Here is a 15,676-nt window from a genome sequence, read left to right as displayed (position 1 = left end):
TGATTCACTATTGTTGAGCCATTAGCATTCTTGTTTTGAGTTTGAGAGGACTTGGCTATTTGCAGTGATTTTATCTCCAGTTCACACATGCAAATGTATCAGCATAGGTAGGACCACTTATTGTTGAATATCACTCCTATATTTGAGAAGTAAAAAAGGAAGACCTGGGGAACTACAGGCCAGTAAGCCTAACGTATGTGCTTGTAGATATCAGAGAACAGATTTCTCCTGGAAGACATATTAAGGCACATGAAGAATGAGCAGGTGATCAGAGACAGCCAGCATGACTTCACCAACAGCATATCATAACTGACCAATCTAGTGGTCGTGTATGATGTAGTGATGGCATCAGTGGACAAAGGAAAAGCAACTGATGTCATCTACCTGGACTTGTGCAAGGGCTCTGACATGGTCCCACACCACAGCTTGTGGTGATGACATCCAGAGAGACCTGGATACACTTGAAAAGTGGACACATCAGAACATAATGAGACTTGACAAAGCCAGGTACAAGGTTTTGTACTTGGGTGGAGGCGATCCCAACTATGAGTAGACTAGATTAGATAGACTAGGTGAAGAATTCATTGAGAGCAGTCCTGCAGAGAAGGTCTCAAGAATCCCAATGGTCAAAAAGCTGGGCATGATTCAGCAGTGTGCTCTTCCTGCCCAGAAGGCCAACAGTGTCCTGGGCTGCATCAGAATAGGAGTGGTGAGCTGGGAGAGGGAAGTGATTGTCTCACTCTAGTCTGCCCTTGCAAGGCCCTGTTTGGACTACTGTGTCCAAACCTGAGGACCCCAGCACAGAAATGATGTTGAGCTTTTGGGGAGGGTCCAGAGGAGGGCTCCAAAGAGGATAAAAGGGGTGGAGCACCTCTCCTGTAAAGGACGTTGGAGGGAGTTGCGCTTGTTTAGCTTGGAGAAGTGAAGGCTTTAGGGAGATCTCACTGCATCCTTCCAGTACTTGAAGGGAACTTACAAGCCAGACAAGAACCAACTTTTTACACAGTCTGATAGGGATAGGACAAGGAGGCATGGCTTTAACCTAAAAGATGGTAGATTCAGGTTAGATGTTAGGAAGACATTTTTTACAGAGACTGATGAGGTGCTGGAACAAGTGGTCCAGAGAAGCTGTGGATGCCCAGTTCCAGGAGACATTCGAGGTCATGTTGGATGGGATTCTGGGCAGCCTAATCTAGTGGCTGGCAACCCTGCCTGTGACAAAGGCATTGGATTTGGTCATTTACCAACTACATATCTGTATTTTCAATGAACCTGCAGCTTTCTGTGTTGGCAAACAATCAAGATCCAATTCAAATCTTGTTAGTTTTCTCCTTTTGGTCATCACTGGGTTTGTATCTATAATTTTAATATCTTCCCATACCCAGAGTAGAAGGAAAATGTTTTCCATCCGGACCTAAACAAGAATTCTTTAATTTGCCTTTAATAATTTTCCTTTAATTTCAGCCTCAGGCACAACAAAGCTAAAAAGACTACTGCTGAGGTTGTTCTGTTGACAAGCTCTCTCTGATACAATTAGTTGTTGAGGGTTTTATACATTTATCAGCCTGGTAGCTTTAAACAGTTCAATCATCTTCAATCTAATGAATCTTTAATTTGTTATTTTACTATTAAATGAAAATGACTTATCAGGTGGGAAATTTAGATTCACAGGTCTGTATATAACACTGTTTCCTAGTACTGAATATAGCATAAACATTACACTTGCTTTTAAAAATTAATTTCCTATAATAATCATCAAATTGTCCCAATGTCATTATTGCAAATTGAAGTTTTAGGTTATTACTGCAGAGTACTGTGTTATTTTTCATACAGGACATAAATGACAATATTCTTACTTTCATTTAGCATGATGAAACATGAAGACCTTGAGAAACTTTATTTTCTTTAAATTCTGTTGTTCTTGTTTTCCTACTTAAATGTATAGTGAATAAGCAGAGAGGGACAGACACTTCCAGAGGCTGCTGCCTGCCTCTAGCATAACTGCACCTTGGACACTGAAGCCACTGGAGGAAGGTGCGCCATTCTGAGCCTCTTATTTAGGCATCTAAAGTTTTGGATGTTTTCGTGGAACCCTAACACAATATGCAAACAGATAGAGATCCAGAAGAGTAGAGAAGAGATGGATTTTCCTTGGAAACAGCCTAGAAGGAGATACATAGAATCCTCACCATATGCAAGAATGGAAGATGCTGTTCTCACAGCCTGTGCATGCAATGCACCCATTCAAAGGCTATAACAAACAAATTTCATTAAGATTTCAGTGAACACATACTTTTGTTCTACTTTTTTTTTGTTGTTCTACTTTTGTTCTTAGTTATGGTTTTTGTTTTGTTTTGTTTTGTTTTGTTTTGTTTTGTTTTTAAACCAGAGATCACAGTTGATTGAAATCATACTATAAATCAAGCAAAATATGTTTAAGTGAAGAACTTTTCCCCAGGAGCTTGGCATGTTCATCATTTTCTCAGTAGAAAGCAAAGCTTCAGAGGTGTGTTCTGAATGTGACTAATTCATGCAGCTCATGAAAAACTTCTATGAAAATCCCACCTGTGATTTCCAGCCATGCAGTGAGCACAACTACAGAAGACCATTCAATTAGAAAATGCAATGTCTTTCAAAAAATATTTGCATAGGCCTCCATTTTATTTAAAAGCACATGACAAAATCATCCACAGGGATTCCAGTATTACAGGACTTGGGGGTATTGGTGGATGGTAAGGTGGGCATGAGCCAGCAATGTGCCCTTGCAGCCCAGAAAGCCAATTATATCCTGGGCTGCATCAAAAGAAGGGTGGCCAGCAGGGTGAGGGATGTGATCCTGCCCCTCTACTTTGTGCTGGTGAGGCCTCAATTAGAGTACTGCATCCACATGTGGAGACCTCAGTACAGGAGAGACATGGATCTGCTAGAGTGCATCCAAAGGACCACAAAAAATGATCCAAAGGACAGAGCAGCTCTCCTATAAGGACAGGCTGAGGGAGGTGGGGCTGTTCAGCCTGAAGAAGGGAAGGCTCCAGGAAGCCGGTGTCCAAAGGGGAGCTACAAGAAAGAAGGGGACAGACTCCTTAGAAGGGCATGTGGTGATAGAATAAGGAGAAATGATTTCGTTTGGATATAAGGAAAAAGTCTTCTACAGTGAGGGTAGTAAGGTACAGGAACAGGTTGCCCCATCCCTAGAGACATTCAAGTCAAGGCTGGACCAGGATCTGAGCAACCTGATTGAGCTGTGGGTGTCCCTGCTCATTGCAAGGGAGTTGGACAAGATGACCTGTAAAGATCCCTGCCAGCTCTAAGGATTCTATGATTCTATTGTGTTCATGTTAAAATCCCCACCCCCACCCCCTTTTTTTTTTCTGAAGTGGTTAGGAAGATGATCTCTTATATAGGATTGCTTATGTAGAATCATAGAATCACAGAATCACCAAGGTTGGAAAAGACCTAAAAGATCATCCAGTCCAACTATTCACCTATAATAGCTCCCTCTAAACTATGTCCCTCAACACAATGAGTCGTTCCTTGAATATATATCTGTGGCAATAACAGCTAAGGAAGAAAATCTGTGTTTAAATTTTAAGGTAGTGCTTTTCTTTTCTTTTCTCACCTCTCATACAGTGGAATGAGAACAGCATGAACTGAACCAGAAAAGCAAAAAAAAAAAAACAAAAAAAACTCCAAAATAAGTTTAAATGAAATGCAGTGCAATAAAACAAGACTTTTTAATATTGACATTTTAATACCACTAATGAATGGCCCAGCTATTGAGCTTTGCTTGGACATCCCATTAGACTTAAATTTAGAAAAAGTGTAGCCTCATGAATTGCTATTTAAGGTAATTTAAAAATTTGCATAGCAAAGCTCCACTAAGAGAAGTTTATGAGATTTCTGCATTACTCTGAATGTACAAGTTCAGCACCTTAGAGTAATTAACCTCATCTGATAAGAGGAAAATAATATTATATTGTGTTTAACCTCTGCAGCTTCAGAATTCCTAAATTACAGGGCTGTCAGACCAACCACTTGCCATCAGAGCCAGCACTGCACTTCACGTGTGCTCTCCCTAATCTGCTCCAGGCAAAAGTCAGCCAGGTTAGAAAATACAGGCTGTGGTCACATTTTGCCTGAAACAGGTTAGGAAGTGTTTGCATTAAGTGCTCTGATGTCTCTGATCTGAGGCTACAGCAACTAACAGGATGAGCCGCTTGAGTACCTTCTGCCAACACAACTGGATTCAGAGACAGATGTCAGCAGCATCACAGTTCTAAAAACAGTGAAACTTCATCATAATCAGTTACTGATTTGCAGGGCTTAGTTACAGCTGAAAAAGTTTAGAACAGCTTCTTGTTATGATAAGTGCTTTAAAAATAATGATTACTTAGATTTTTATTATTTACAAATAAGGTCATTTACATTTTTAGGGTAGTACTATATTTGCATTAGCATTACTTTGCTAATAGATCTTTCTGATTCAAATCAAGATGCTGATACTGTTGGTTCCTCTCCACATTAAGTGTTTCTTCTCATTAATTCAGAATCTTTACTGAATATATTTAAATGAGAAAAGAAATAAAAAATTGAATTCTATTTTAAACAAAGTGAGAATTCTCACTGATTGCTGTGTGCCAACATTTGAATGCAGAATAAATCACAGGGTCAAAAACATGCCACAATTTTGTAGAAAAAATGCAGAAATGTCCTATAGCTTTATCTTCCAAAAAGTTCATTCAATATCTATAGACAGGAAACTACAAAACTAAGTTATAGAGAATGTATTCATAGCATTATAACCAATATTTTAAGTCTCAGTCTAGAAGGTAACACAATTTAAGAACTGACCTCCACAAATCTTTACATTTATACCATATTCATGCACTTAAGTAATAAATTGGGTTTTGGTACTGGTCAAAACGATTTCCCCTTTCTCCACTGTGTATTCCCTGTATGTCTGCTGGGACAAGGACAGTGAATATTTTTTGCAGTGTGAGAATACAAGACTGCAAAGTAACTTGGAGTTCTACAACATCAATCTTGGCATTTCTAGTAGAAGCTGCATTTTTAATAACATTCATGTGAGATGTACCCAAACCCATGTGAACTTTCATCAAGCAGAACATCAAATCTTTTGCTCCATTACAGTGAAAGCTAAGAATAAAGCCAAGAGGTACATTCTTATCCTGTAGTCCACAGAAAAGGATTCCTCCTACATCTGATTTTACATTTCTGATTAAAGTCCACCAATGGAAATCAATAATACATGACTCAAAATTGTGGTAAGAAAATATGTTGGGTGTTTTTTAATTACATCTTTTGAATGCCTTTGTATTTTTACTATCAGTTAATGTTAAGAAGGATAATACATCTGCTTGAAAATCTAGCAGGTGATCATTGTGGGATGGAGCCCAGCACAATAATCTCAATTTAATTTATCTTACATTCTGTGGTTTCCTTTCTGTTAATTTCAAAGTTGTGAAACTATTACAATACTGATGTTTGTGAAATTCAGATGCTGTGGAGGGCTTTCACATCACTGAGAAGAAAAATGTAATCCCTATTTCCCACAAATACACAGGGCCTGCTGGGAGAGAAGTATGGGAACATTCGCATCCCAGGGGAAGTGGAGTCAGCTGAATTTGAAATGATCCTGGATGCTGCCTTGGAGGCCAAGCTAGAGACCAGAATTATAGAAGAGTGGTACTGCAGAGATGAGAACGCAGTGCCACCAGCATATTACCTCAGGCCAAAATCTGAAATGCTGAAGAGCTACCAGAATACAGTAAGTCACATTCACCTCCTTGAAAATTTCTCTCCATCAGTGGAAAAAGCTCTGCAAGTATGAGTGACACAAGTGCCTAATGCAAGCCCTCAGCACCTCCCATACTTTTAACTTAATAATTGCATTCTAATGGAAGATTTTCCAACACCATTAATTATCATTTTTCAAACATTCATTTGTCGTTAATTGGTGACACTAAAAATTATGTGCTACCCAGGGTTCAATTCTACCCTCCTACATTAAAAAGACATTAACACAGAAATGTTTAGTGAGTTGAATACAGTATTATGTTGCTATATATTGCATATTTACTGCAATATCCTTTTGAATAAAGCTCAACTTCTATTTGTTATTAAAAGTTCTTACCTTTTTTTCAATCTAGTGAGAAACAGGAGTTACTGAAGGATGTTTGTAACTTAAAGCTAACACAGAGTTACATCACATAAACACAGGGAAAGTAGTAAAAGACAAACTGTTCCAAACACGTCAAGAAAGTTGCTAAGGAACATAGCCCTCAGGGCCACTCTTTTTTCTGTTGCACCCTCCTGCTTCCAGGAAAACAAGGCACCCCTTCAACATGTCACCTGCTGTAACACAACAGCAACTGCCAGCTGTGTTACAGAAAACACCACTGTGGTATCTGACAGATACCCTCTAAAGTACCCTCTAAAGGCAATAATGAATTTATCTCACAGGCTCAATGGTACCAGGGTTACTGTTACTATAGCAATGTATGGACTAAAGCAATGTCAGATAAAATCCCATTTTTTTTTTTCAAATATGAAGTGCTGTAGGTACTGGGAAACTCATTTTCAATTTTGAAATCCAAGTTTTAATTATTATTATTAATCCTTGTCATTAATAGGAAAAATAATTTTTAGAAGTATTACTGCTTCTTTAAAGTCATTATTTCAGGCTTGCATCTCAAAATACTTTATAGACAAAGGTTTCCTCGGTCTTATTCTTGGAGAATACTTCATCACCTTCCAACAGAAGGAATTCAGAAACTATTCAAATAGATAAATTTTATTATCCTAAAGTGGAATTTACATCATGATCATCTACAGTATAAAAAGGTGAACTTGTTCATTTATTTTTAGCAGATGTGCATCTCTGTTACCATATTATTTATGACCTTGAGCAGTGGGCCTTTACTTTCTGAAGTTGTAAATGTGTGTATTGTAGCCTAATGTTTAACTGTGGATATTTTTTAAAGATGGAACCTTCTTCAAACTCTATGAATGAGAACAAATGGCAAGATATATCAGAAGAAATAAAGAAGATTTTTAAGACTGCTGTGAAGTTGCTGTATGAAAAAGGAAAAATGAAACACAGCCAAGCAAAGAGATATCTTTCCTCTGGTAAAATTCAGACTATTTCTGTATGTTCATGTATTACCTTTTCTACCAAACTTTCCACAAACATGGAAATATATATTTCTGTTGGCATTTCTCACATGATTGAGGTGGAAAAAAATGCTCATTATGCTTGCTTGAGGCTGAAGCCTTTCTGAAAGTACCCAGCAATTTTTCTGTGCTTTTTCTGCTTCTTACAGAAAACAGACACTATCATTAAAGAGTCTGCATGTTGGGGAGGGAGGGTGGAGGAGGGCAGGATCTTAAACTGTTTAAAAAGAAAAGATAACAGGGACTCTGTGTTCTCTTTTCATCCTCAGCTATTGAAGATGAACTTGACTTTGCCTTGGGTAAACAAACACCAGCTTTCCTAAAGAAGTGTGTTTGCTACATTCGGAAAATTGCCAACATTGAGCGTTTTGTTAAAATTCCAGAGATGGGAAAATACATGGATGTGGTACATTCAGCTGGGAAGTTTCTACGAGATCCCGAAGCTCATGAGAAACTGATCAAGCTCAGGGATGAATTCATTCCTACCATCGTTGCATCCTCCAATCTGAGAGTGTACACATCCGTCACTCACTGTGACATGAAACTGGGGTACTCCCAAGAAGTGGAGAATCATTACATTGAAGGACTTGGTAAACAGTTCTATGAAGACATGATCGATATAATCCAGGCAACAGTGCAGCAGAATTTTGACACCGAGACAGACTTGCTGTATGATGAAGTTCTTCAGCATTCATCACTATGTAAAACATACTCCACTTTTTATGAATACAGATGTGAGGCATTAAACATAGTTCACAAGTATGTTCTACCTAGCAAAATAGGACACATTAACCCTCTTGTCATATACGGAGGACCATGCACAGGGAAAACTCTTTTATTAGCCGAAGTGGCAAAGAAGGTAAATAAATGCCTTACATAGAATGGTGATGCCAGGATCATAAGTGTGTATAGGCCAGCTTAGTAAAATAAAGATTATAAAATACACGTACTGCATATTATTGTATATAAGTTCAGAAAAGGACTGCCTTTTAATAACAACATGTCTATGTCATATACTCAAATGAATTTAAAAAGACATAGAGCTTTCAAAAGGCAGGTAGGGTTAAAAACATGTATTTTAGAATGATCTCTTTCCCTTTGGTTCCACTAAAGTCCAATGAACCTGGAACCGTCTAAACGTCATATGCTGTTTTTAATGTTATTCACAAATACCACACGCTTTTCCAAGGTATGCTATCTTGTTTAACATTCTCATCAGAAATTACTCCAGAATTAGTCTGATATACTAACTACAACTATCTGTAATAATCAGCAAAAATACCTTTTTTATCTGACATGCTTCTTCAGCCACTGAGCTGAGTACTACAGAGACCTGAGGGGAAACACTGAGCAACACAGAACCAGATGCAGAAAGAAAACAAACAAACAAAAAAAAAAAAAAAAACAAAAACAAACCCGAAAAAAAAACACCCAAAACAAACAAAAAAAAAACCACAAGCTGGCATCTTTAAGCCTAATACTCCAGCTGAAAGTCACAACTTTAAGTCCCCTAGAGGGTGCCCAGAGAATGTGGCACAGTAGATTGGGAAACAGCCATATCAACCAGAAGGAAATAGACAAAGGAACAATAATGTTTAAAATCCTGCCTTTCTCAAATGTGATTTCCTATAGATTCACATTTGTTGCCTACATAAAATAGGGATTTGCAGTTCAAAATCTCATTTCAGTACATAAGTTCACCCAGAGGCTTTGGTTACATTTTTCTCTTAAAATATTCTGTAATAACTTCAAGTGGAGTGAAAAGAATTAGCATATGAGAGAACTGAGCGAGTTAGCCTACACAGACTGAGAGGATTTAGAGCCACATTCCTCACTTGCTTATAGTATGATAACCAAAAAAATATCAAGAAATACTGTTTACCTATTGTGGCAGCATAAAAGAGCCACAGGCACACCAAGAGAGAGTGCACTCCGTTGGGCCAGGAATTAAAGTAACCAGCTAAGAATGTTTAATACTATATTCCCATCCCTGTCCAACAAAATTGCCAGGGAATGTATTTATACTCAGCTGGGAATTAATATTAAACAAGCTTAGGTGCCAAACTGGTCTGCCCAGCCAGTCTACCTACTGATTTCTAGAAGTGAGACATGGATTTTGCAAAGAGCACCCTGGGATTTATGGACTAAATTCTGTTCAGATCCCCATAGATTTAAACCTCTTACAGATTTGGGTCTGAGTGTTTTAGGATATTAGCCAGGATACCCAAGGATGACATAAGATAAAAATTTCCTCCAGTGCACTGAAATCAAAAGCAACCTGAGGCTCTACTATTGAGAGCATTTCCATTCAACCACTCACGTTTAGAAATGTTTATTCATATGTAGGCTATTACTGTATATAAACTCTGTTACTGTGCTTTGTTTAGATCCTAACTAAATACTGCTCTGTATTCCAGGCCTATTCCTGGCTGCAAGAAGAGATGGGACCTGATTCTGACCCTGTGGTAATTATAAGATTTTTGGGATCCACTGAAACAAGCATAGATCTGAAGAATATACTTCAAAGCATTTGTGAACAATTAGCAGTCAATTATCGTTGCCTCGTGCAAAGTTACCCAAAAAAGATTCATGACCTCCGGGATTTGTTCATAAATCTCTTGAATGAGTCTTCATTCCACAGGCCACTGGTGATAATATTCGATGCCCTAGAACAGCTAACAGATAATGATGATGCTAGGAAGCTTTGGTGGCTTCCCATTCACCTTCCCCGTTCTGTACGGATAATTTTGTCAACACTGCCAAACAAATATGGGATCCTGCAAAAACTGAGGTGCCTTATTCATGAAGAAGACAACTACATTGAATTGATTGCAAGAGACAGAAAGATGTGTAGCCAAGTACTGAAACATCAACTGCTGCGAGTTAAAAGAAAAGTAACATCAGGGCAACAAATCTATGTTAATGAAGCATTCTCCAAATGCACACTGCCTATGTTTGTGAACTTAACCTTCAGAGAGGTCAAGAACTGGAGATCTCACAAAGACGTGGATGAGTCTTCCCTCTGTGTCACTGTACATGAAAGCATAGAACAGCTGTTTTGGTCACTGGAAAGTAAATGTGGATCACGGCTACTGTCAAGAGCACTTGGCTACATCACTATGTCCAAATCTGGCCTGAGTGAAATGGAACTGGAAGATATTTTGGCCCTTGACAACAGTGTTATGTATGAAGTAAGGGAGAGTATCCCAGGAAGTAATACCCTGAGAATTCCGTATGTATACATTGCAAGGCTTAAGGAGGGTTTGCAGGGATACTTAATAGAGCGACAAGTGAAAAATGTTACCCTTCTTCTTTGGGCAAACAGACACTTGCACCTAATTGCACAGAAATTGTATCTGAACAATGAAGAAGACTTGCAGGAAATGCACACAGTCATGGCGGAATATTTTCTTGGTGTTTGGTCAGGTGGACGAAGAAAACCTTTTTACAGCAATGACCAATATTTGAACAGTTGCCCTGACCGTGATAGCAGAGGCCTGAATGAGGAAGAAAAGCACTGCATGGATCAGATTGCTTTTGACAGGCAGGCACCTGATCAGCCGTGGGTTTTTCAGTGTAATCCCTTAGAGCCTGACATCTTTTTTATCAATCACAGAAAAATGACAGAGCTTATTCATCACTTGACAAGATGTGGAAGAACAGATGATATGCTGTATGGAGTCATTATGAACTTCAGCTGGCTGTACACCATGATTAGAATAGGGCAGTTTGATAAAGCACTTTCTGACATAGAACTGGCTTACACCTACTCACAGGAAAAAGAACTGAAATTTCTGGCCAGTACCCTACGCAGTATCAAGTTCAAAGTAGTAAAATACCCAGGCTCACTCTCTGCTGAGTTGCAGCAGAGGCTTCTGCCAGTAGTAAGTTCACTGCCTAAACTCAGACATCTCCTCTTAGAATGCGACAAGGATGGGCCCAAGTACTGCTCTATCGTCCCCTTGCATTCTTCCATGGATGTAACTTACAGCCCTGAGCGCCTGCCACTGTCATCCAGCTGCATGCATGTCACTGAAATTCTGCCTACTTTTAATCCCAGTACAATCATCGCTGCTTTGGAAAATGGCTCCATCAGCACTTGGGATGTAGAGACTCGCCAGCTACTGAGGCAGATTACAACCTCTCCATCTGTTATCATAGGGATGAAACTTACTAGTGATGAGAGGTATCTTGTAGTGGCTACAACAAACAACACTCTTTTGATATATGATAATATAAATTCCTGTCTTTTGTCTGAAATGGAAATTAAAGGGTCAAAACATTGTGGATTAGGGGGGGCTTCCAGTTTTATAAATGGGTTTACATTATCAGTCAACCATGCACTTGCATGGCTGGAAGCCAGCAAAGATGTCACTGTAATAGACCTTCTTTATGGCTGGCCTCTCTATCACTTCCACTGCTGGTACGAGGTAACCTGTGTGCAGTGTTCTCCAGATGGAGTTTATGCCTTCTGTGGACAGTATTTGAACACAACAACCATTTTTCACTTAGGCAGTGGAGAAAAGCTGGCCACTGTGACCTCTGAATTTTCTAGTGGATTTGTGAAATTCCTTCTCATTCTGGACAAGGCCCAAGAAATGGTGATGGTGGACAGTGAAGGCAGCCTCTCTGTTTGGAATACAGAGGAGATCACAAATCCCCAGCTTACAGATGACTTTGACTGCAGGAGAGATGACAGTGAAGTTGTCAGCATAGAGCTTTCTGAAGACCAAAGTGCAATTTTAATTTGTAAGGCTCTCAGCATTGAGCTTCTTGACACTCATGTGTGGAAGGTAGCTGAAAAGTTCAGAGCTAAACACAACGAGCGCTTTATATCTGCTGTGTTGTCCAAAAATGGCAACTGTATAATTGCTTCAATGGAAAATACCTCAGCCATTTTTGTTTGGAGAAGAGACACAGGACAGTGTATGGCAAGCTTACAGGAAATCTCAGGAACTATAGTCAGGCTAATTAAATCAAATCATCATAACATGCTGCTATCTTTATCTACCAGTGGTGTCCTTTCTATCTGGGATATAGACATCATAACTGCTATGTCCAATATTGACAAATCTGGCAAACCTATCCAAAGACTGGTGTTGCCAGCCAGAGGTGAATTAATATACACATTGGATGGATCAGATTCTGTCCACAAGTGGAACTTCAGCACTGGATATATTGAAGCTATATTCAAGCACGAAGGTATTGTTGAAAACTGTGTGCTGACCTCTTCTGGAGAAATAATGATTACATCAGATGATAAATGCAGCCAGTATGTATGGCACACTGTTAGTGGCGAAAACATCTTTCGCATTAATGGGCAAAAAATCTCTGAGCTAATGATAACTCATAATGATCAGTTTGTAGTCTCCCTCTGTGAGCAAAATGCATCCAGAGTTTGGCGACTGGCCACAGGACATAGGGTTTGCAATATTTTAGTTGCCTTACAGAATGCATTTATAACAACCGCAAATACATTTGTGGTCGGAATGGCAAAGAATAAAGTGTTGGCAGTGAGTCTCTGGACAGGCAGTATAACCAAGAAGTTTTGCTGTGATGACGGTGCAAGCATTGTAGATGTCAAACTGATACCGGACTGCCCAGATATTATAGTATTTATAACATCTACTGAAACTGTGAACATCTGGAGCTTAACAGAGGAAGTCATCTGCAGACGTGTACAACTGCCTACCAATTTCTTGAAAAATCTGGAAGACTTTGAAATGTCCCCAAACGGCAAGCTAGGAATTATAACCCGTGGTGATGAGAACATCAATGTGCTTGATCTACACAGTGGAAAACTTCGTGTAGTTCACGCTCCAGGTGTTATCTGGCGGCAAAGGCTGTCTCGTGATGGCCGCTATCTTGTGTACATCTGTTTTCTCAATGAAGATGATGACAATGGTGCAATCTCTAGTTTAATTGTAATGAGGCTAGCGGACGGCAAAAACATTGGTGCCTGTTCTCTTTATAAGACTCCCACTTTCCTTACACTCTCACAGAGACATTTAAATATTATTATTGGATTTGATGACGGAAGTATAGGCACTTACACTGTAGTGGATCGAGTCGACGCAGCACTGAAAATCAAAATTGCTACTTCAAACAGCCGTCAGATTTTCAACAACACGACACAAGTGATTAGACCAAAATGTCACAATTATAGCTTCAAAGTGACTGCAGACTGCATATGGAGGGAATCAACTGAAGTGTTTGCCAGGGATAGCCCCATTACAGTTATAGAGCCTGAGGTGAGTGAAGCAACACCAACCAAAAAACACAACTATTGCTATGAAAGGGTGTGCTCAGCCATAGACTGCAGAGGACACAGTTTTGCTTCTGACAACTGAGAATCTGTCCGGACTAGTTTACCTGAGTAATAGTATACATACATAGATTTGTCTTCTGAATTCAAGTAAAAATCAGTGCATTTCTTGGAAGACATTAACAGCAGAGGGCAGACCAGCTATTTCTTCCTTTACAGATATTCTTATATTTACATACACAAACACACACACACACACAAAAAAAAGGGGGAGGGGGGGGTTGGGAGGGAACATGAAGCAAATATTTAAGCAACGGGCTGCAGGGTTTTTTTTAATTATGGAATACAAGGTTCAGTCCAAGATTTCACCAGGGCCTTGATTAACAATTTCTAGCAATACTTTGAAAATTGTTATGCTATTACAAATGTTCACTGATCTTATCTGCAACTGACAAACAGCTTTGACTAGAGCTAAAGTTCCATGTGATCAGAAAGAAGAGGCAGACCACTGTTTATAAACTAAGTCGCCTATAAGTGGTCAGAGCTGAATCTATAGCTAACAGCCAACTTTATATCCACTTGCAAAAACGTATTTTTCTTGCTTGATGGTGCAATGACAAGATGTCACCTGCCAACCTGGAACACTTGATACATTCCATCATCATTTTAAAAATATTTTTTAATTTCTTTTAATTGGGATTGATTTGGGGTTGAAAGGCATAGGTACCAGTCAGCTGCAAATGTGACAATATGTGAGGTGATAGACACTTGTTCACCTCAGTGAAAGGACTAATAGATTTCTTTTTTTAACTGCATGCAGAGATTTCAGGTTTCTGTATTGTGATATATATTAAAAAAAAAAAAAAAAGTTATTAAACATAGATCATAAAAGGAATATAGAGTTGGGTCTTCGTTTTTGGTTTGAGGAAGTTATATGTCTTCATAGTGTGTGTTAGTCATTAAAACTAACTTTTTCAAAGACAAAGGGCATTGCAGATAAACAATTGAACATATGAATATGTTAAAAGATGGCTGCCTGTTTTGATGTAAGAAAGTCTAAAGTATCTCCTGTGTTCCCAAAGTACTCTTGACAGAAAGTTTTCAGACATGCCATGTTTTAATCTTAAAAACATTTGCCTTACTATCATTTCTGTTCTTTCCCATGTTAAATACAGATCAGATGACCAAACACTCTGGGACCGCTTGTATATGTGCTAATTCTCCACTAAATGCAAATGCTGCCCAAAGGTTCTTTATTGTTCCAATTTGTAATGTTTTTTTCTTACCTACAAGCTTCACTTTCCGCTTTAGAACCGTTCCGAGCCTTTTGTACAGTTTTATCAGTTTCAAGGCAGAAATTGTGAAATAACAACAAATGCTTAAAAAAAATAATTCTGTTTCATCCAAGTGAAAGAAATGCTGGACATCATCTCAACACATAGGAAGACATCTCCCTCCTTACGTACCTTAAAGATGGCACATCCAAGGAAAATTTTTCACATGGTTCAAGCAAAACAGTTTCATTTTTAAAATGAGAACTTCATGCCACAGATTTCCAAGAAATGAATGCTAAGCTGGAACTTAATGTAGTGTGTGAATGTTCTATGTACAAGCCAATATAGTATATTAAGTGACTTGAATGATTTTTCCTAACTTGTTTGCAACTAATAGATCATATTGAATGTTTTTATGTAAACTTTGTATTGTTGGGAAAAACCTACTGAATCAGAGATTTATATTTTCATAAATGTCAAATTTAGTTAAATTTTGTTACAGAGTTGTTAAATTAGAAATCTATTGCAGTCTTCAAACAATATACAGTCTTGTGTATGCATTGTTTGTACTAATAAACTAAGGACACAGACTCGTATGTGTTTGCAGTTTTAATCTGAGGGAAAGCTCCAGTAGGATAATGCATTTTAGTGTACTGTAGTCTCAGCTCACGCTATATCTCAAGACTTTAATGCTGTACAGAGTGTATGTTGGCCATCTCCACAGCAGCAAATTTCACGCTAGTAGAGAGACATAGTTGTAGACATTTGCAGCTCCCATTAGCCTGTATTCTAATGATTATTTAAGGGCTATGTAAGGAGAATTCCAGTATTTTTCTCATTAAAGTTAACTAAATCAAACATTAAAAAGCCACTGAAATTTGCAAAGCATGCTTAGGCTCTCCTTATGACTAGATTACATTCTGTCTGCATGTAACTCAACAGA

General features: G+C 38.6%; 1 protein-coding gene across 4 annotated transcripts in view; it reads left to right on the top strand.

Annotated features, from left to right (window-relative positions):
- Positions 1-15,329, top strand: part of NWD2 (NACHT and WD repeat domain containing 2) — a 47,320-nt gene extending 31,991 nt beyond the window's left edge. For 3 of the 4 annotated variants that reach the window (XM_015862508.2, XM_015862509.2, XM_015862512.2), the window contains 4 exons: positions 5,585-5,788; positions 7,005-7,149; positions 7,464-8,053; positions 9,612-15,323. In XM_015862508.2, the coding sequence (XP_015717994.1) occupies positions 5,585-5,788; positions 7,005-7,149; positions 7,464-8,053; positions 9,612-13,544 (4,872 nt within the window). In that variant the 3' untranslated portion in view covers positions 13,545-15,323. Of the gene's footprint in view, positions 1-5,584; positions 5,789-7,004; positions 7,150-7,463; positions 8,054-9,611 lie in introns of all 4 variants that reach the window. The other variant, XM_015862511.2, reaches the window with a different exon arrangement.
- Positions 15,330-15,676: the final 347 nt, after the last annotated feature.

Source organism: Coturnix japonica, chromosome 4 (genome assembly GCF_001577835.2).
Source record: "Coturnix japonica isolate 7356 chromosome 4, Coturnix japonica 2.1, whole genome shotgun sequence".
NCBI lineage: Eukaryota > Metazoa > Chordata > Aves > Galliformes > Phasianidae > Coturnix > Coturnix japonica.
Note: the sequence above shows the minus strand (reverse complement) of the source record. Positions and strands in the feature narration are given on the sequence as shown.